At 44.1% G+C, this 22,721-nt stretch overlaps 1 protein-coding gene across 4 annotated transcripts in view; it reads left to right on the top strand.

Annotated features, from left to right (window-relative positions):
- PTPRT (protein tyrosine phosphatase receptor type T) overlaps positions 1-22,721 on the top strand; it is a 1,546,842-nt gene that overhangs the window by 1,291,303 nt on the left and 232,818 nt on the right. For all 4 annotated transcript variants that reach the window (XM_085619228.1, XM_085619229.1, XM_085619230.1 and 1 more), the window contains 4 exons: positions 673-702; positions 14,336-14,484; positions 20,246-20,323; positions 20,483-20,518. In XM_085619228.1, coding sequence (XP_085475354.1) covers positions 673-702; positions 14,336-14,484; positions 20,246-20,323; positions 20,483-20,518 — 293 coding nt within the window. The remainder of the gene's footprint in view (positions 1-672; positions 703-14,335; positions 14,485-20,245; positions 20,324-20,482; positions 20,519-22,721) is intronic.

Below are 22,721 nucleotides of genomic sequence, written 5' to 3'. Positions count from 1 at the left end.
TCTCATAGAAGGGTCTACCGCTGTACATCACTTGCCTATGTTGGAGCCATTTCACTCATTCAGTCTCTCTGAAATATTCCACCTGGAACAAAAATCCGCCTGAAGAGATTCCTGTGGGTCACAAGTCATCCCATCAATACATGGACCATGTTTCTTTAAATTACCCAGGTACTTTATGATTTTACAGTGACATTTACACTGACCGCCAGGTGCTAATATAGCCTTTCCTACCACAGTGCAAAAATACCATTCTCACCACTGAGAGATACAAAAAATGCATTTTTTCAACAGTCTATCAATAGGAATTTTTTGTTGTTGCTGTATTTGGCATGGGAACACACTGGTGAGGTGCCTTGCAACTCTTGCAGATTTTATAATCTGCCCCGACTGTGTACCCCCTTCATAAGAATGTCCTTGGCTAGTGGCGAAGCGTGTGAGAGGTTGGGCTTAATAATGAAGTGTCCGTTAGACTTGACCTATGAAACCCAAGCAGGGCATAGTAACGGGAGGCAGTGAGTGAACATGTCATCAAGTCCATAAGGAATGGGAGTCTCACTCATGCTGATTTTTTTTTCAACAAATCACAGTTCATATAAATCTAATCATTCTTTTTTCTTTTTTTCTCCCTTTTATGACATTTTCTTCATTCGACTGTTATCCACTACTTCATAGAAGAAATGCACATTCGTACTCCTATTACTTGTAAGTACCCTCTGGCCATGGCTGTTTCCGAGCCTGATAAGAACGCTTGTACTATAGCATTTCTTTCATCATTTTTCTTCCATCACTGAGACATATATATTTATTTTATTGTCTTGGATTCATTTGCATTTCCTGTTTCCTTCTATCTATATTTTTCATTTGCTTACGTTAGACCCTTTTCATTTCTTTTCTATTCCTTATTTCTTCCACTCTTTCCCATTCTTTTCTTCTATGATTATGTGTCTCCTGTCTTTCACCTTTTTTCTTTTTTCATCTCTTCTAGTTTTGTTCTTCATTTCTTCATCTTCCAGTTTTCTTTCCCTGTTTCTCAGTCTTTATTTTTCTTCTTCTCTGCCCTTTGTGTTTCTTTTACCTATTTTCTTTTTCTTTCTTTCTTTCTTTCTTTCTTTCTTTCTTTCTTTCTTTCTTTCTTTCTTTCTTTCTTTCTTTCTTTTTCCTTCCTTCTTTGGGCTTTGTTTTCCTTTCTCTTTTTCCTACCATCTCGTCTATTCACCTCTTCTCCATATTTTTCCTCATGATCTGGCTTGTTTAGCGTTGTTCCTGTCTACTTTATCTCTTTCTTATTTTTTTATTCTGCATGCCTCTATTGACTCTCACTGTTCTCTCACATTACACTCAGTTTTCACAACTGCCTGTTGTTTGAGTTTGTTATAACACAATGTTAACTCTCAGTACAATTTAAAACCAAGACTTCAGATTACCTGTCTTATAATATCCCCGCATCTCAGACCATTCTTCCCAAACGTTCTTCCATTGTTTCTCCTTCTCTCATGATTCATTCTTTCTTTTGTATCTTCTTGACTTCCACCTTTCATTTTACTTTACTTGCACCTTTTTTCTCTTCTACTTCCCATCTGTTTCCTTGTCCCTCAATCACCCACCTCACTATTTTTGTCTAAACCTCAACACACATTCTTCTATTATCCATACATCGTCAAAACATGAATGTACAGTTTTCATACTGTTGTAGAAATTAAACAAGAATCGTTAATGGTGCACTTAGATTAAATCTAAATTTAACACACTCAATAAGGGACATCTTTCTTCACAATAACACATTCAGAGCAATTTCCGTTTACCAGCATTTATGGTACACCAACAACCTACGAATAAATCAGAGAGGACTAGAGAAGAGATTAATTAACCTGTGCTCGGATATAACACTACAGTACTTTAGCATAAACTTAACTAATGCCACACATCCACCATGCATAACCAACGCCAAACCGCTGACCAGGTTTAGCCAATGGCAACCACCAGCCGAGCTTAATCCGGAGCAATCCAGCCATCAGGCACAGGCCATGAAATACCATCCTCAAATCTTAACCAAATGCAAAGCAGTGCAGCCAGCTGAAATTATTGCAAACCAGCTATCGAGGTTAACCCATGGCACAATAGCTACTGCGTTTAAAATTCGACAAACAAGTCAAGAGCCTTAAATATTGGCAAGTTAGTAATTAGTTTCAATCAAAGATAAAGCCGCCACTGTGCTTAAATGGGCGCATCCTTTTGGAGAAGGTGCATGCCCATAGGTATAAAAAGAGTTACAGAGGACTTGCTGAACACAGCCACGTTGAAGGCAAATGGAGGCACACACCAGATGTACCGGTCCATGGACCAGCATACAGGCACTTAAATGACCCAAAAAGCAGCTGAATGTTCGTGGTTAAGAACTGCACAGAAGCTTAGTTTACACTAGTTTAACAGGTCCAGCTGCAATGGGGCCTGGGAGCCTCATGGCCCCACTACATCCTAATTATGGGTGTTTTTATCTGCCGATACTTTGGGCAACAGAGCCCATTTTCATAGCAGGTACCAGGGCCCATGCGCCTTTTACAATGCCATTGAGAGAGCCACAGTACATCTCATAAGTATTTGTGGCTTTATATAGTGTTGACGCTTTTCACATTCCGCTCAAAAGTGCTGTGGCTGGGCAGTGCAAGGAATGGTGGCACAATTTTAGGGGGACATGTAATCGAAAGCCGAGGAAACTGTATAACATCGAGTTGATCGGTCCAAAGACACCAATGGAAGTGCAATCGAAACGTCTATCAGAACAGGCGCGTTTTTATAGCATTCTAAGATCTTAGACTCTTTCAAGGTAGCACTCTATTCCAACTAAAGTTCTTGGCGCTGAATAACGATTGTTGATTACAGCTCGCAGGAATCCATGTTATAAATGACACAATAGCCTAAGACTTAGTTTAAAAGTGAAAGGATTCCCACCTATGCGTTGCAGTTTACACACAGCTATGTACAGGGGGTATCCAAGTCACTTATAGGTTCTGAAAGGATCTCCCCAACAAAAGCATTAGCCCACATCGCTATCTCGCATAGAACACAAATGTATGACCTGCACATTACATGAAATGCTCTGTCAGCATGCACATTAACCTGTTGAACTAATATATGATGATTCAAATATTTGACCAGAGTCTCTATGGATTTCTCCCGCAAGAACATTAACCACCTGAGTTATCTTGCCATTATTCTAAAACTTACTTAGGACACACTGATATTTGCAGCAGGTGTCTTAACCCCCTAAGCTCGCCTACAATGCAGTCATTTTGCGACCAATTAAGTAAACCAGAAGAGCCTTACTATCGCACTATCTCTTACTGCATTATCTTTGAGGTCCATTTTGTAAAAAGCATGGCATGGACTGACTGTCATTGACTCTGTCTCTCATGAATGTGACCCTCGTGCCAGCAGCCCTTTCTGGTTTCACCCTCACTTCCCAATTCGTGCTCCCAATTATTTGTTTCCCATTTTCAGCGCGGCGCGTGTGCCTTGACGATAGGAGAAAAGCTATTGTGTGCCTTGGTATAGTCTCTGATACTGCACTCCCCTCCAGACCTTGAAAGGAAGTGGTGAATCAGGGGTCACTTGCTTACAGCAGGAGGGCAAAACGGTGCCCCAGATTTGTGTTTCTGCATCCTTCGGAAGCCCTCCCTCTGAACTCCCAAAAGTCTCTGTTCCCAGAAACCCCAAACCGGATGGAGATAAGGAGATTCAGAGTAGGCTCCTCTTAGAGCACAATGGATTAATTTGCAGCAAGAGACACGTCTGACCAAAGCTGTTGGAAGAGATCTCTTATGTTTTTTTATTTCTTATGCGGGTCAATGGAACACAGCGTGCAACAGTTCCTAGAGGAATGGATCGGTTTTATCAGCACACAGTGTCTCACATCAGCGGGAGACACCGTGTGCTGATAATAATTCCTACCATAGGTTCCACATGTATTCACATATCAAGAATCTGTCTATTGTAGAACAAGTCTGCTAAAGCGGTCCACATATTTACAAGAGAACAATTCAATTTTTATCATTGGTGACATGACCTATACTGGATTTGATGCCATTTCCTATACTGAGTGAAAATAAGTAACAAAGTAGAATCATCATCAATATACATTTATGCACAGAAGAGGTGATAAACTCGCAAAACACTTTTTGGTTGCTTTTTTGTCAAATGATAGAGCGAAAACCACTATTGCTTCCCCTCAAGTTACCCAATGTTGTATCAAAACTCAACACTGTGGTAAACTGGTGATTCAGTAGCCGTGCACTGCTTGGCACTGGGCCCGCCACCCGTAATCTCCAAATCCTCTCCAACGTAGGTTAAATTTGAGTGGACCCTTTGGTGTAAAGTCTTTGGTTGGGAGGAGAGGATAGGACTTTGCTTGAATAACCAATTGAGCAGGTTTAAGAAGACATAAAATGTCCATGGTGAATCAGATGTCAAGGATGAGCTGCAAGCTGTGGAGGGGGGGGGGGGCACTCCTTGTGTCCCTGACAACGACCTGCTTTTCAGATGAATAGGTATATAGCAGACCTTTGAGGGCACCACGGCAATCTGAGTGTTTATTGAGGGGGGGGGGGGGAGTCAGAGGGTTTCCTTGTTTTCTAGCTTGTACTGGTAGAGCTAAGAACCTTTAACCTCTTCTGTGCCCATGAGGAGATAGTCTCGTCATGAAGCACAGTCGCGCTGTGCCCATGACGAGACTATCTCGTCATGAAACCCGCCCACTAAGGAAACGCCCGGCACAGGAGGGGGAAAGGGCGTGGCACTGAAGGGGTTCATCTAACACTGAACGCAGGCTCAAGTCTCTATGCAGATGCAAGGTGCTGTATTTATTTAGTTTGGGTGTTTATAATGCAGCTTTTACTCAAAACGCGTGTCAGTTCACGTAAGAGTAAACAGCTCAAAAGCATTTACCAAGACATGTCATTACACAGAACTGTAGCAAGAGATATAATTACATAAACAATCTCAGTCATAAAAGGAATACAATTTGTTGGCAACTCATAAGTTCGAATATGAACATGCACACCCCATGGACGCTACGTAGATGCACCCATCTAAAATAACTTCTGCCAAAAGCTTGTCATCGGGTCCCCTTGTCACGGCCTTTGCAGCTCTTGGTCTCAGGGGTCTTAGAGACAGTGGCAGCATCAAAAAGTGAACAGTTCTCCAGGAGTCCTGATTACTTTCTCTGTTTAGTTTCCTCCTAACTTTTCAGAAGCAAAAGAAGACTATTAAGGGCAGGTCAAGGTCACACGTGATGTCCTCAAGGTTCAAAGGGTGGATGATGTCACTTCCTCTACCCATACTATTTTTTTAAATTTACTTCCATGACAAGCCTGAGCGTGACGTGGTTATCCTGCAATGTACACCATTTTTTCTGTCTACGGTTGATTCCATAGGAAGTAACGACCCCAAGCATGCAGGGTGTTGTTGTCGTTGATTGTGTATAGATGCGCCTGCCAATGTCGCTTCAAGAGTCTGGGGGGAATCATAAATAAATATTGACATCTTGTAGGAAGCACTTGAATCCACTTTGCATAATGAAATGATTGGACTGGAATCATTAGTGTGTCTCGTGTGCGAATCTTCACGGTTTCTTGGATAGAAAGGTAGTAATTAGAAAGGTAATTTTCTCCAAGTAATCAGATGAGAGCTCACGTGCCGGGAGTGCCAAGGAACCACCTCTGGAGCCGCATGAGACTCAGCACATGGGAGATGCAGCTCTGAGCAGGATGGCCTGGACCTGACGGCTAACCCGATACAAGGGCAAGCCAATAGCACAGGAAAGCGGCAAATGCATTAGTAATATAAACGCTGCTAAATGTTATAATTTAATGAAATACTTTACTGCCTGTTTGTTCACCCAAAAACAAAAATTGGTGGAGTAATGACCACGTTAAGAGCTGTTTAACTTACGTATTAGTAGTGATGATGTATGAACACATTTTGAGTAGGGGTGAGATAAGTTCAAAGGTTTAAAATGTAGCGAGATTTTTTTTAACAAAACGTTACAATCCTCCTCATATTCAAAAAGTTTGAAAAATATACAAAGTGGATGGAAACGTCTCCTGAAAGTAGTCCAGCAAAGTATTTTTTTTCAGCAAAAAATTCTGTCTGCAAGCACTTAATTTGCCAGAAACTTCTCGTACAAGCATAGCTGCTTAAAGTTGCCCAGATGTATATCTAGTAATGGAGATTAACATTCAGGGCACAGTTTAAAACTTCACTCGCTTCACATGTCAGTAGAGAGAATAGTGATATGAAGACGGCAGGATGAGGAAAAACAAAATGAAGGAAGAAAGGAAAAGAAGGCGAAAGGAAGGATTAAGCAAGGCAAATAAAGGAATGAATCAAAACAGGATAAATTAACAATGGAGCAAAATAAACACTGAAGGGAAAATGTATGAAAAAGTGGTGGAGCTCAGCAAGTCACCTTGCTGGCTTCACTGCCTCACTGGGAAAGGGCAGGACTGCGCCGTAATTTAGGCATATGGCGTACTTCGGACTTTCCCCCCTGCGCTGGCGCATAATGGGCTGCCTAGTGCCAACGCAGGTACCCTTGCAAGGGTAACTGCGTTTCAAGCAGGATTGTTTTTATGCAGTAAGGGGCACCTTCCTACGCAAAAACAATCCTGAGAGGCATTCCTCTTTCTATGTCTGCTGCAGAATGCAGCACAAAAAGAAAGAGTAAGTAACAATGAGAAATAAAGATATTTCTTCTAGTTACGCCTATCATGGAGAGGCTTATCTTTTTGGCACATTCCCGGGTTTACAAGTTCTTTTATATCTGGGAATGTGTTAAAAACTATGGGAGCTGCATAGTAACACCCATGCAATGCCCATGGAAGGCCTTCCCAGGGCAGAGAAACGCAATGCAGCGATTTGCACTGTGTTGCGGTGCTCCAGATTTTTGGAGGCACGCAAACTCGCAAAGCCAAGCAAAGTGGCTTTGCGTGGTTTCAAAAATCTGACTGATAGGTTTACGCAAAACATGTACCACCTAGTGCAGTGCAAATATGTTACAACCCTCTCAGACATAGGCCCCTGAAACTAGTATGGATGGAATTAAATAGACAATATTAATGAGGACAAGTAAGAACTAATGTTGGAAATCAACTAATGAAACAAAAAACATGTGACAATGAAAACAGGAAGGAAAATGAATACATACATCGTAGAAATAAAAAAATGATAGACAAAATTAAGGTACAGGGAAATAAATGATTGTTTAAAAGTATAAGGAACAAGGTAAGTTTTGGAACAAAAATGGTATTAATGAAAAAAGGCAAGTCTTGCTGATCAAAGGAAGAAAACATTGGAAAGAGTAATGAGAGAAAGAATTTTGCAAAAAATATGAAATACCACATACAAAGAAAGGAAATAGATGATGAGGTCTATCAATGCAGAAAAAAGGAGGAGGCTTAGCTATTGAGAGGGAAATAGCAAAACAATATGTTGGAAAAAGGAATAGAAAGTTGAATAATAGACACATTGAAGGAAAGAAAATGCAAAGGAGATTATGTTACAAAATAACCCCAACATTTATAAAATCATGGGAATATGTACTAGGAAGTGGCGAAGTGTGTCGTTAGCCTCCTTGGCTTAATGACACGCTCCACCACTTCTAAGATGCAATGCTGCACAATATTTACAAGAATGTGGTGCAGCCTTGCATTTTCCCCCTGCGATGGCGCTGAGTTTCAAAACTTAGCCCCAACGCAGGCACCCTTGCACCAGAGTGCAAGGGTGTCTGTATGCAGGGGAGGATTGGTTATGTGTAGGAAGGTGTCATCTTCCTGCACATAAACAATCCTAAAATGCAATTTAGTAACATTCATGTGTGCTGCTTCATGCAGCATGCATGAAGTTACTATACAGCATTTTTTTAAAGGTTTGTTTATGTAGAGGAAGGGACACCATCCTGTACATAAACAAACCATGACATTTTGCTTTTTCCGTGTGTGCTGCACAAGGCAGCACACATGGAAAAAACAAAAAGGAGGATAAATAACACATTTCTCCTCGTTTCCCCAACTTAAAACCAAGATTTTCCTGGTCTTCATTTTGGCTCTGCCTCCTATGTATGCCATCCTTGTACATAGGGGGCAGCGTCAAATACAATGGGTGTTGCGGTGGAAGGCCCTCTGCAACACCCACTGCACTCCCCTTTCACACTAACCATAGCGTGAGAGGGTACCTTATGTACAAGGCTGCATTAAGCCATGTTAGGTGGCTTAACACTGCCTTGTACATAAGGCGCAGCCCTTATCCTCAGAACAGTGTCTGTAAAAGTGACGTTGTGGTGGTGATAGGGGCTTGTACATATGCCCCTCAGTTTGCTGGGGAAGCAAATTGGCTGACATGCTTGCATAAATTGTCCTCTCTTGGGAGTTATAGCCCTGGGACGCCTGATTTGTGGTGGTCGTATGCCCTATTCCCTGTCCTAAGTATAGTTTTTGAACATTTCTTTGGCCCTGGTGATAGTGTCTTGCTAACCACTTTGGACAGCACTTGCTTATGTCCATCTGTGCCCAGCGGTTAGTGATGCGCAGCTGCAGGCCTCCTTCATGGACAGCACGTCGATCCATCCCTCATGCTGCAGCTCCGAGCCTCAGGGTCTGTTTCACGCGACTATGTAAAGAAGGTCATCCATAAATATTTAAAGAGAATTCCTTGCCAATGCACGCACAAAATTTGTTAAGCCAAATGCCAAAGGAGATGGGTAAGCTCTCCAGCTCGCTTGGCTTGTTGGCAGCGGGAGAGGCATCTGCTGCGCTCTCATCCCTGTTGCTTATTATATTCCTAGGCAGGTTCTCGCCTCTTTTATGCCAGAGGTTTTATCTGCTGAAGGTGTTAGGTATTAATCCTGCCTGCAGAAGCAGCAGCTTTCCCGCCCATATTCGCTGTGATCTTTCTCTTTTGGGAGGTAGTGAAATGAATGCAGAGATGTGGCCTCGCCGGCAGCATCTTGGGTCCCTGGATGGATTAACTAGACTGGGCTCAGGCGACTTGTGGAGGTGATTCATGTCATGTTCTGAAGACACGGGGAGTTGCTAGTGGCCTGCGGCACAGGGGAACCGCAGAAGCAGCACAGGACTTGTCAGGCGTGATTGCTATTACAGCTGATTCATGTAGCTCGAACAGACTCCGTCACGCTGTCCGTGGTGGAACAGTCGTACTGTCTTAGCTGAAATAGTGCTCTGTAGTGCAAAGACGTGGGCAGCTGTTAGCACGAATATGGCTTATACTAAGAGGGCGTGAATGAGGAAATAGAAGGAACCAATTGGGTCTGTGATCAAAGTTGTCATGTGTAGGAAGCTGAGTGGATGGTGGTGCCTGGGCCTGATGATCTTAAAAACTGATATTATTCTTTTATTTTTGTCCACTGTACTTTCATTCTCATCTTTGTTCTCTTATTCCCTTTCCCCTTTTTGCCTCCTGCAGTCTTCTCCTCTTTGTTGCTTTATTTCTGATATTTTCTCAGCACTTCCCTCCTCTAACGCTTTCTGGTATCTCTCTGTTTTACCTCTTTTTCAGTTATTCCCTTCCTCTTTCCCATCTTAGCTAGCACTATGAATTTTTTATCCCTCTTTTCTACTTTTCTCTTTTCATTTCTTCTCTTTGTGTCCCATTTGTGCTCTCTCTCTTCCTCTTCCTATACATTTATCTCTACTGTGAATCTAAGTTGCTGCTCTCATTTTTTATGCTTCACTTCTTCGGCCAAGGTCTCCTTCATGTCTTTCATGTGTTCTTTTTTTTCTTTTCGTATCATTCCACATCTTCCACTGGTTTTATAGGCTTGTCTTCCACAGGGCTATACACGGTACTGACATATTCTCTTGCAACTGGATCACAACAGGGTTGAGCAGATTTTAGGAGGACCATACAATTGTGTAATAGAGACTATTGCTGTACAGCATTTAAAAAGAGCAAAAATTGATTGCAACATTTGATACTATATAAAACAAGCTAATGTTAATAGTGGGAGAGGGGTACCATTGGGGCCACACATGTTTCTTAGGATAACCCATCGCGTTTCTTGGGGGAGAACTGGCTGTTGGTTGGATGGCACACATGGGGCAATCACAAAGTAACAAAGGACCTGATTAAGAGTTTGGCTGAAGGGTTACTCCATCACAAATGTGACGGCTATCCTGTCCGCCTATCAGAAGTGCATTTCATCCATTGGTACTTGTAATACAGCAAAGGGAATATTCGTCATGGTTTTGAAAAGTAACCTGTCTACCAAACTCTAAGTCAGACCCAGAGTTTCGATTGTGAGTAAAGTATTTTTGAAAATTACCCTGTTGATTGACTCTGTAGATTTAAAGAATCAGTGATATGAGAGGCAAGATTATGTCAGCTGTAAAAATGAGAACTCCACACATCTGGCTGTGGTATGTGATGCATCCTTCTTCTGTCCTGATAAGCACTGCTTTCCTAATTCACAGTTGAGCAGGAATCCTTGCTAAGAAGCTGTTGCCCGGTGGCATGTCCAAGATGGTCAATAAAACAGACACACATTGAATGAACTCCATGTGCCTCGCCCACCTACAAGTATCCTGCTGCATCTGGGACACCCTTAGAATCGCTGCTGATGAGAGGACCGGACTCCCCTCTTATCCTTAGGTTAAAGCCTGTCTTCGCAGCACAGTTAGGCACCTACTGGAGCTGGAGGAGCAGTTGTTAGGGGAATCGGAACCAGGGCCTACCTCTTGATATTGGCCTGCTTAGATGCTGGTGTCCGCCAGTCTCACCTACCCTTCCCTTGAAGAACGGCCACTTCCTTTTCGGGTTGCAAGGCAAAAGGAAGCTAACCACCAGCCGTGAGCTAACGGGCAAGCAATGGGATCAGGCACTGGGGCAAGTGCTGGTAAATCCAGGATCTCCCGCCTGAAATTTATACAATTTATCTATGTGTACCAAACACACCAGCAGGAAACACTCTGAACAAACCATCTTCAAGTCCGCATTCAACAACTACACTCTACAGCTCAATGTTGTGAAAATCAGGCCCTGGCCCACTGGATAGAGACCAGCACCAACCAAGCCAAGGAGCTCTTCACCATCGTCAGACAGTTCACCTACCCGTCAGCCCCTGAAAACCTGATCACACCCTCACAGAAACTCTGTGAAGCCCTCTCCGACCACTCCCACAACAAGATAGCAACCATCTACACAAACTTCGATCCCCAACCTACTGACCTCCTTAACATCCCAACGACCACTACCGCCGACCACCTGCTCACTGCATGGGAACAACTCAGCTGACCAAACACAACTATTTTAATGACCTCCATCCACTCGGGGGCACCCACCGACTTTTTAATCTCGGAGGAGACAAAATCAACCAGCAGCTCACCACCATCCTCAATGCCTCCACAGCCACCTATCCCGATGCCTGGAAACACACAGAGGTCAGACCCCTCCTCAAGAAGCCTTCTGCAGACTCCAGCAAGCTCCAGAAGTACCGGCCCATTTCACTGCTTCCATTTTTTGCCAAAGTCCTGGAGGAAGCCATCAACCTCCAACTCACTGAACACCTGGAAAGATTAAACTTGCTGGACCCCTCTCTATCAGTTTTCAGAGCCATTCACAGCACTGAGACAGCCCTCATAGCTGCAAGAGATGACATCCACATCCTACTCGACAGAGGATATTCAGCCGCCCTGATCCTGCTCAACCTCTCAGGCAGTCTTCGAAACCATCTCCCACCACACACTTATCGATCGACTGCGTCAGATCAGAATTATAGACAGCATGCTCAGATGGATGGCATCCTTTCTCACGGGTTGCACCCAGAGAATTCATCTTCCCCCTTCACCTCACAAGCCAAGCACACCATCTGTGGAGTCCCTCAAGGCTCATCACTCAGCCCAACCCTTTTCAACATCTACATGACACCACTCGCAGGAATCGCCAGATCCCACGACATCAACATCATCTTCTACACTGATGATACCCAACTCATCCTCTCACTCTCAGCAAACCCCACCTCTATGAAGACCAGCTTCCATAACTGTATGAAGAACATTGCATCCTGGATGGAGAAAACCTGCCAGAAGCTTAACACAGACATGCCAGATCCAACGACATCAACATCATCTCCTACAATGACGATACCCAACTCATCCTCTCACTCTCAGCAAACCCCACCTCTATGAAGACCAGCTTCCACAACTGTATGAAGAACATTGCAGCCTGAATGGAGAAAAACTGCCAGAAGCTAAACACGGACAAAACCTATGTCCTGCTCTTCAGCAGACACATTACACTCTGTAATGACTCCTGGTGGCCAGCTGACCTCTGTCCCACCCCAATTCCAAAAGACCATACCCGCAACCTCGGCATTATCCTGGACAGTGAGCCATCCATGGAATGTCAGGTCAACACTGTCTCCTCAGACTGTTTTCACACTCTCCACATGCTCGGCACAGTCTTCAAGTGGCTCTCCTCCGCACCAGGAAAACGGTGATGCATGCCCTCATCACCAGCTGGTTGGACTACGGCAACGCATTCTACCCAGGCACTCCCACAGAACTCATGAAAAAAGACCCCAGTCAATCTTAGAATTCAGCTACAAGACTGATCCTCAACCTACCCAGGAGGACCTCCATCACCGGAAGGGCCTGAATTGGCTTTCTATACAGAAGAGATGCCCCATGTCTACATAGCTCTTTATGACCAAGGACCTGTGCACATGAACCACTGCCTAAATTTCCCCCAACCTGCCAGGAACCTCTGCTCGCCTCACCCTCATACACACACCACGCATCCACCACTGCCACTCTGAAGGAAGCTCCTTCTCCCATTTTGCCACCAAAGCCTGGAACACCCTCCCCCTCCACCTCTGCACTTCATTCTCGCTGACCCACTTCACGAAGAGGCTCAAGACCTGGCTCTTTGACAGAGACCGCAGCACAGTGTCTGGATGCCCTCACCAGTGATAAACTGTGCTATCCACTTCCTATGGGCCTGCTCCCACAGATGCATACGAATAAGTATTTTGTTCTTTTCTTGACTTAGCATTCGTGCTTGTGAAACGTTGCATAGCTCTGACATGGAAATCGGCTACCACGTTGTCCTTATACCTTTATTTGAAAGATCTCCTTAAATGGGCAGCTGTCGAGGTAGCGACGTGGAGGTCTTTCCGTTCAACCCCGCGGGGGCACCACCACCGCTAGATGAATACCTCACTGAAGTGTTCCCCAAAACTGAGGAAGCCTCCCCTGAGGGCATAACAGTGCTACTACATAAGCAGCTATTGGCGAGGGATGTGGCAACCTGTCCTCTTGGTGATAGCATTGCCCACTGGTCCTAGGAATCGGGCAGGGGCCCATCATTTTTGCATGCCTTCCAACACCCCTGTTATGGGCTAGCTGCTTTGTTGTCTTTTACTCATTTTTGTTATGCTCGGAATGTTGAAATCTTGTATTCTTTTGCCATGGAGCCATGCCGTTGTGAGTTCCAGACTGCAGTTACCATGCTGGCTGGGAGCGAAAAGGAGATACTGAGTGCTGGTTTCTGTGTATCGAATAAATCTTAATTTTTTCAAGACCTGTGTCTTTCCACTCTATTAGAAGACACAACATAATTTGGCAATGAGTGGAAACCAGCATATCGCCGAGAGCCCATGGTTTGCATAATGTTTAGTGTTAAAATTCTCCCTGCTCTTCGAATTTGCTCTATAGGGAAATTGATTCTTCAGTTCAATACATCACGGTCAGCGATAATATATGAATTTTACAATTCAAGTTTAGCGCCATTACTTTAATTTATTTTGAAGCAAGCCACGGCGTGGCTGATGGCACCCACTGTTCTTGTTGTTGCTCTAATTCCTGATGCTGCCTAAGTCCTGACAGGTATCATCCACTGTCCTTCTTATACCCATCGTTACTCTTGTGTCGATCACTATCATTGTCTTAACACCAATGTCCCTCTCTACCTTTGTTTTAAAGCAGATACTATTCCCTGCCCTTGTTCGAACTCTGCTGCCTCTACCTGCCCTTTTTCCAACTCTGATATCCCTCCCTAACTTTATTCTACATTTGATGCCATCCCACCATTTTTCTACCTCTAACACCCCTGTCTACCTTTGTTTTTAACTTCCCATCACTTTCCTTCTTCTAATTCTGAAACAATTGATGACTGTTCACCTGCTGGTCCTGTTCTACTGATTCTAAAGTCTACAGTAGTCAATGTTCTGATCCTGGGTCACTGCAATACTTTTTTATGACTTTATGTCAATTAACGGTGTCGTTGAACTGATGTCCGATGTTGACTTCTGGCTCTCTCTTTCCTTTAGGAAACTGGCGAAAAAGCAGAAGGAAACACAGAGCAGCACCCAGAGAGAGATGGGCCCCATTGCATCTACAGATAAAAGCCCCGCTAAGCTGGGTCCAGCAGCCAATGATGAGGCCTTCTCCTCGAGCTGTCAGGATGTGAATGGATTCAGTAAGCTGGGCTGATTACCGAGTGCTGTCCTTGTGTGTCCAAGAAAACCCTCCCCTATTAAGCCTTTTATCATCTTCCTACCTTCAAGAGGTGCAATGCAAACCCAATGTAGGTCATGTGTCCTTGTTTCATTTGAGAAGGCAACTGCAGTATACTCCATGTATAAAATAACCCAATGTTGGTTACTAACAGAAGCATTTTACAAAATAGTGCTTTCGAATGGGCTGCATGAATTGAAACACTCCTTAAAACGGGTCTCCTGTTCATTAAACTGGAGAAGGTGGTGTCTTAAGTCAGCAAAAGAGCAGAGAGACCTCAGAATTGGAGGCAGGGGTAAAAGGAGCTATATGTCAAAGTGGCAAGCATATTCAACACTGTGTAGAATAAGCTCAAGACACGGATCACGGATGTATAGCCAATTGTTTGAGTTTGCCACCCCTTCTAGCACTTGCCTCTTACCAATTATTTGGCATGAATGTTGCAAATTGTAGGACACAACTTTGATGTTGGCAGAAAGGGTACTCTGTTGCGACGGAGTACCCTTTACGCCATCCTGAAGATCCGCCTGCCTTCAGTAAGTAGCTGGCGGAGACTACTCCATCTCCACCAACTACATACCGCTCAGACAGCTGACAAAACAAGGGCCGTCGGAGGTTTGGCCATGAGACCTCTCACCCAATTGAGAGTAGCCAGTTTTTACTTTTACAAACCACCATTGAAAACATGGCGCTATTTAAAAGTAAAAGCTTTTCAATTACCCCCATGCCATGGAGTCATCGCTTGTTTTATTTTCAAAAATAAAACACCACATTGGGATTTTGTTTATGAAAATAAAAAAAGAAAATTAAATTCTGCAGTGCTACGCCATCGTGTTGAGGGAATAGCAAGACACACATTCATTGCATTTACAGAGCAGTTCCTGTAAAAGCAAGAGATGTACACTGGGCGGGCAGACATCTCTAAATGTGGTGGGTAGCGTACCCTCACCATTGGGGATAAAAGTACTCCACCATGGCGACGTACTAACACTGCTCACCAACATTAACATCAGGCTCTTACTTATTACCACAACATGGTTGGAAGTCCGTAGCAAAGGAAAGAGTCCATTTAGAAACATACAGCCGCAGTCCGTGCAGATAACAGCAGTGTGGCGGTGGGGTTGTGTGGGGGGGATTTCGAGGGACGATGCCAAGGGAAAATTAAATAAATAAGTAATTTTCCTTCGTCATTGTCCATCGGACTCCCCCTCCACCCGGCCCCACCACCCCACCGCTGTTACCGGCACCGACCGCGGCTGGAAACATACATTTACACACACTTTCCGTTCTACCAAACAGATTAATAGTAGAGCTCCTCAGTTTCAGTTCTGTAATAGATGTTCTATGTTCTTCAGTTTGTATCCCCAAAAAGATGCCATTTGAGCCTGGGACTGGAAACACTTAATTGATTTTTAAATAGAGTGCATCTTTGTGCTACAAGACAGTCAGTCACCGTCCTGCCTTTCTCAGATGAACTTCCATTCTGTTTGGACCCATTCTTCAAAGGCTTCACAAAGAGTACCAGTCTGAAAGATGGAAGTTTTAGACTTTTTGTGTATTTCATGTTTGTTGGTGCTTATAAAAACGGTATATGCATATTCTACATGAACTGGCTAGTCACACTTTGAACCCAGCATGGCTTGACCTATTGTTTTTTAAAACAAAATCTTTTATTAAACAGTTGCTCAGTGGAAATCAAAAGATACAATCGTTTACACAAAGTGTGGCTTTTCAAGACAGAGAGACATTACATTGTTACCTTAGACATGATACAGATCACAGAGGTATAATTGTAAATTATCATCATCAATCACCATTTGGACCGCAAACCCCCTGCCCCCCCTCCCCAGCCTCCCCTAATCAGGCCTTTATGTTTCCCTATACAAGCCCCATTTCTCCGATACTGTGGCAAATTTTCTACGGTAGCCCCACTGTGATAAATCCTGTTGGTACCAATTGAAATAATTTTTCCAATCCTCGACACTTGGGGGTCCACTCATGCCCCGTGCCTTCACAATGTTTCCTTTGGCTACTCCTGCTGCCAATATTACCCACATTTCTGAGTACCTGGGCCAATTAACCACCCCCGTGAGGCATAACAGTTGCTATAGGGCCTCCAGCTGGTCGACAAATCCTGGAACATTGGCCAAGACTTATACTACCTTCTCCCAGTATCGTTGAATTAGGGGCATTCCCAAAGGCTCTGGAAAAGGAGCCCACCATGCTGCATCCCATAGTGCAAAGAGTTGTATCTTACCGGCCTAGATGGTGCAATGGAGAGCTAGAATAATAGGATTTGTGTAATATCAGTAACTGTATCAGACATAAGCGAGCCCTTACAGCTTTTTCTCCTGGGCTCTGTCGTGCTTCCACCCAGTCGTCATCCTTAATAAGACCTATGTCCCCTTCCCATGGATCTCGCAGGGAGCGTAGCAGGTAAGGGGAGTTGTTCATTAATTTCTTATAGATCAATGAGATTGCCTTTTGCAGGTCAATTAGTAATCGGTCCTCAAGAGGAGTGGACTCCGGTAGTTGTTCCCCCTCTGGTACATGACACCGTATTGAATGTCCCAACTTCAGATATTTAAACTGTTCCATTGCCCCCAATTTCATACTTCTTCTCTGGGTCTTTAAAGGCCAGTTGCATACCCCTTCTCCAAATGTCCCTGAGGCACTCAATACCAATCAATCCCCATTTTTGGAAACCTTTCAAGTTCCTAACTTCCTGCAAGAGTTCACTGTCCCATAATGGAGTCCTATTTGTCACCCTACCATCCCAGCCCATGTGTTTAGTGGCCTCTCTCCATGCCCTAACAACCGTTTGAGTATGTGGTGACGGTGATCCTGCACATTTTTTATTATATATTGATTGGTCCTGATGGGTTACCTTGGTACCCCTTAACTTCTCGATCTAGTAGGTAGGCAGGGTCCTTTATTTCCTCAAATTCCCAATCATTCGCTGCGGTCAATTGTGCCCGCCAATAGTAAGTTTGAATGTCAGGGATCACCAGCTTCCCCTCAACCACCCCCCTTTGTTGCTTATCGACAGAGATCCGTGAACTGCCCCTATTCCACAATAGTTTGCACAATTTGCTGTCCACTGTGCAAAAGAAATCGGATGGCACCATGTATGGGGTATTTTGAAGGAAATACACCATGCAGGGGAGGGTCATCATCTTAAAGAGCATGACCTTTCCCATCGGGGATATTGGTACTGCCCTTCAATGTGCCACATCTTCTCTAAGGCGTTCCAGTTGAGGAAACAGGTTTCTTCATATAAAGTCCTCAGCGTCTCTGGTCACAAAATGCCTAAATATTAAAAGCCCTGTGTTGCCACTGGAGCCGGGCATTTAATTTCTACAACAAGGTTCTTACTCCTGTCTCTTTTTTCCAACCAAGCGATTCGCTTATTGCCCTTATCTCTACATCATGTGGTCACCTCTGAGTGGCCAGTGCGTGCGCTTAGGCTTTATCTTTTGCCAAGTTTCTCAACTCCTGTTGTCAAAGCCAAAGACAATGACTAAGGGGGGTGTTGGGCACCTCCCCCTTGCTATTTCGAAATTCCAAAGAGGTAATCTCCTTCTCTAGTGAGCCATACTTGATAGCATGTTCCTTCTTCATGGTCATGCAGCACTGTCTTGAAAGCTTCCCATAGGTACAAGCTGAGTCAAAGATCCCACGTTCTCTTGGAAGTAGTGATCTGTCTGCTCTCATATTTTATCCTGGAATTTTCTATCTTTCAAATGCCAGGAGGCTGTACTTGGGGGCAACACAGAATCTCTAATAGGGTCTAAAAATGACATCACCACCGGGGAGTTGTCAGAGATGCCTCACGCCAGGTGGCCTGTACCATGAAACTGGCTTACACTCATGAGATGGGTAAATATATAAGCCAGACAGGAGAAATTACCATGTGTTGCCGACAGGTAGGTAAACTAATTTGTGGTTGCATTATGCTCGTGCCAGAGGTCCACCAACCCTGTGGACTGAAGGATTTTAGCAGGCTCTTGTCTGTGTCTCTCTACTTACTGATCAGCCTATCCTTTGCAGATTTCATTATGTCATTCCTGTCCCCCAATATCAGAGTACCTATCGGCATTTCCAACAGTGAGGCCCGCTGATGTCAATGCGGCGCATAAATAGAACAAAGGTTGAGTGTATGGCCCTCCCAAGTACCCGTCTGTGTGACAAATCTACCCAGAGGGTCGTGCCACGTCTGGCCCGGTGTATATGGTTCAGATGATTTTAGAAGGATACCTGTGCCTCTGGAGCTGGAGGTGAAACACACCTGTGCCACCAAGAAGTAACTGCAGCAGTCCAGGGCTTTATAATGACTGCCTTTCAAGTGGGTTTCCTGTAATACGAAGAGGTTCAGGGCATGTCTGCCCATCTACTGAAATACTAGGGCTCATTTAATTTTGCTACTCAGGCCAATGATCCATGTCATGACCTTCAAATCTGAGCAGACTAAGGACCCAGTGTTGTGTTGGGATGCAAAGTCTCCCCGCCTAGCGTGTAGCTGTGCCTATGATCCACCCTCTTGCCCCTGCATGATTCAAGCCCCTCCCCTATCTTGCTATGTGACTGAGCAAATACACATGGCACTGTGTAGAACTTTGCGAACAGAATATAACTGTGATTCCCTTTGAAATATCCCCCTCCCTGCTACCCTGCACTGTAGGCTTTGAAACGCCCACCACCCCAATTTGCAGAGTGCCTGCCACCATTAACATAACAACTAACACTTTGAGCGTTAACCAATGTCACCAAGATGCCCGGAACTGCTCATAAGGCATTCAAAACCCCCTAGTAACTACAATAACTTGTCCCCCCTACACAATTGATCCATAGACCATGTTGTGTTAATGCCCACCGGTATTCCAAAGAGCCACCAAAGTGTGCAGCTATTTAACAACCACGACTTTTCCGTCACAGCCAAGTCCCCAAAAACATGACATATAATCGTCATCCCTTGCTCCCAAGAACCATCAGAAGCAAAGAAACATCTAATAATTAGAGTAAGCTATTCTTTCTAGTGTGCTAGTATTTAGAAGGTAAGAATAAAAGACGTTAAGATTGTGCAGATCCGGATGGTTGTGCTTTTGCTTTCAGAATTACACATGTAGCAGATTTAAAGAGTTGTTTGAATCGTCCAGCTAGTATAGCCAAGAATTACCTATAGTGGTACTCGCAGAGACCATCTCCAAACTCCTGTAATGGAGTCCCTTTGTTTTCAGGCATGCTTTTCCTAGTATAGGAGTGCATTGCCAATATGGGATATCAAATCTCCTGGACTTAGTCCTCCAGTTGCTAGCCACGTCAACTGATTCAGCCAAAGTGGCTGCAAGCAAAACAAGTGACATCAAATAGGCCTCAAATCAAAGGCTAATTAGGGGGTTTTGATTTCAGTATTGCCTACCTGGGTTTTGTGACTTTTTTTTAAACTATAATTCCAATTATGTCTTTGTGTGCATGCAATCTCTTTGCATTAAAAATAATTTCGATTGCAAACTTGTTGATTGTGATCTGCATATGTTGGGAGCCACATTTCACACATAAGTCAAGCCTACAAATATTCTAATGGTTGTTTATTCCTAGAGAAAAAAAAACACACTAGACTAAAGGCTGAAAAGTAAATTAGATGATGTCTGTGTCGTGCATGTGTCTCTTCGTGTCGCCTTTGTGAGTTTTTCTAAATCTTATTCCTTATTTTTCCCACCCAGCTTCATCATCTCCTTGTTCATTTTCTGTCCAAAGCAAAACTCTTCAGAGCAAATCTCTTTTGAATTCCTACTACTCAGGTATCTGTATCTATTTGTTTATTTTAAGTTGCTTTATAACTATCAAACTAATATTCTGATGCCAACTAACTATACTTCTCCTTTTTGTCCTTCCCCGCCCTGTCCTTCTCTTCATCCCTGTGTAACCCCATTTGCTACCTGGACTACTACAAACCAAAGTCTCATCAGATACTGTTCCATCAACCACATTGATAGGTAAGAAAACAGATGTGAGCATGATGTGTGGAGAGGGCATATGCAGGAATGCATAACACCAGGTTATGCATATACTTATGTAATTATTACCATTTTTATTCAACACTCCGGTACCCTTACATAAACAATTGATAGTTTTACTTTCAGATTCAACACCTGACATGGAACCTTGCATCTTAAGTTGCGTTTAGTGCTGTTCCAGTGCAATACAATACTAAGGGGCCGATTCAGATCTCGCTCGGAAGGGCTCTGCACGCGATCCGGCCAGAAAAAGTACGAGCCGTATGCGTGTTTACCGACCGACTCGTACAGCTGTACGAGCGAGCAAGTACGATGCGAGAAACGCAAAATCGCCAACCGACTCGTTTCCGGGACTGAACCGCTCCGTACGTCTCGTTCGCCAGCAAACCGTGCCATGCAATGGAGGTGATTTCCGACCGAGCCAGTACGATGCACGATTCGGACAGCCGGATCGAGTCAGAGCCTCCAACACGTAAACGCACAGGGAAGCGGACTTTGGGGGTCTGCGCTGGACCCCCCTTCACCCGTAGCCTTACAAATTGGTCACAGGGGGAGACGCAAGGGTCCCCCCTACACATGCATGTATGGTGCAGATGGCACCAATGCGTACACACTACAGGGGGCGTCCTTGTTCCCATTCAGTCAATGGCAGCCCGTGTACACGTTGTACGACCGGATCCTATTGACTTCAATGGGAGTCCGAGCGACCCGAGTCCGTCAGCATGCGGCTTTATCGTACTCGCTCGGTCGGATTCCAGGCGCACGGCTCGGTCGGAAAACCCTCTGGATCTGACTCGGATGGAGGGCTTTCCCAACGAGATCGGAATCGTCCCCTAAGTGGTCATCTAGAGAGCCACTAGAAAGTTGGCGTAAGACTGCTTCTACAAGCATCAAATATGGCCCCACTAAGAGAAAATGGTTGGTTGAGTAGATGCAAAATGTCTCTTTGGGGTCATTTAGAGGTTGTCTAATGATGGATATCAGACAAAAATGGTGTTGCTAAGTCACAAGCCTTGCAGTCCCCCTACCATATTTAAAGATGTTGGAATGGCTGGGGTTTTGCCAGTAGTTCCTTAGTCACTGACCGAAACTGTCCCAAATGATTTTACTCTTGTATATTGAATATAAGAATATGGTTGCACACTAATACTTTGGACAATATTGAGGGACAAAATATTGAAAGGTAAAGGCATAGAGGGAAGTATACATTTACTGTTCTTTACTCCTCTGTTCTTTGTAACCTTTGTCAAGGTACATAGATGTGGAGTTGGGAATGCGAAATCTATACATACTTACGTTACAAAATTTTGTTATTCAATATTTTGTTCATTATAATAGTGTCCAATGATAGCCATGATAACCTGGACATCCTGGACATGATTTACACGAGCTACACCCTCACAGACAAAAGAAACATTGATTCTGACCACTAGGGTGAAACTCCCTTTGCATTCAGGGCCGTGTGTTTTGGGTATCGGAAAAAGAACTACTGTTTTGCAAAATATTGCTGGGTCAGGCCAAAAATATAGTTCTGCTCTACAGTTTGTTCTCCCTTCAGTGCATCCACCACACAGGCAGATGCATTGAAAACAAAGAGATCCTTGCCAGCTGGGGGGCGATCTGCAAATGTGGTGGGCAGTCCATCATCCAGGGGTAGAGGCAAGGCCTCCATTGATTAGACAGTTTGAATGCCATGGAATACTAGTCTAAACAAGCCCCTTTTCTCTAGAGTGAAAACAATACTTGGGCTAGTCTTGCATGTTTCAACTTATCACTCATAAAGTAAATTAAACAAAACAAAGTTCAACTCAGCTAAGGAACGTCTGTGAGGCAGGAGAAGTCCAGGCACCCACAATATGGCATGCTAGTGATGCGAAGAAGTTATACTAAGAGCAATATCTCCACTACATGGAGCAGCATGTTCAGAAGAGTCCAAGTCTCACCCCCTAGTTGTTACTGGCGCTGTGGACCCTGAGGTCAGAAAGCAAGTACTTGAACCTTCCTACTGTGCTGGAGTCCGGCTTTGAATCCCACTCTCTAAATGATCCATCATAATAGAAAGAAATAGTAATATTTGCATTAGGATTTCCCCAAATGCATTGTTAGTTTCTAAGGCCTAGAGGATCATATCAACCCACCATTGCTGCTCTAATTTCGTTTGCTAGAAAAGCCTTATTGATAA

The sequence above is a fragment of the Triturus cristatus genome, chromosome 7 (genome assembly GCF_964204655.1).
Source record: "Triturus cristatus chromosome 7, aTriCri1.1, whole genome shotgun sequence".
Classification (NCBI taxonomy): domain Eukaryota; kingdom Metazoa; phylum Chordata; class Amphibia; order Caudata; family Salamandridae; genus Triturus; species Triturus cristatus.
Note: the sequence above shows the minus strand (reverse complement) of the source record. Positions and strands in the feature narration are given on the sequence as shown.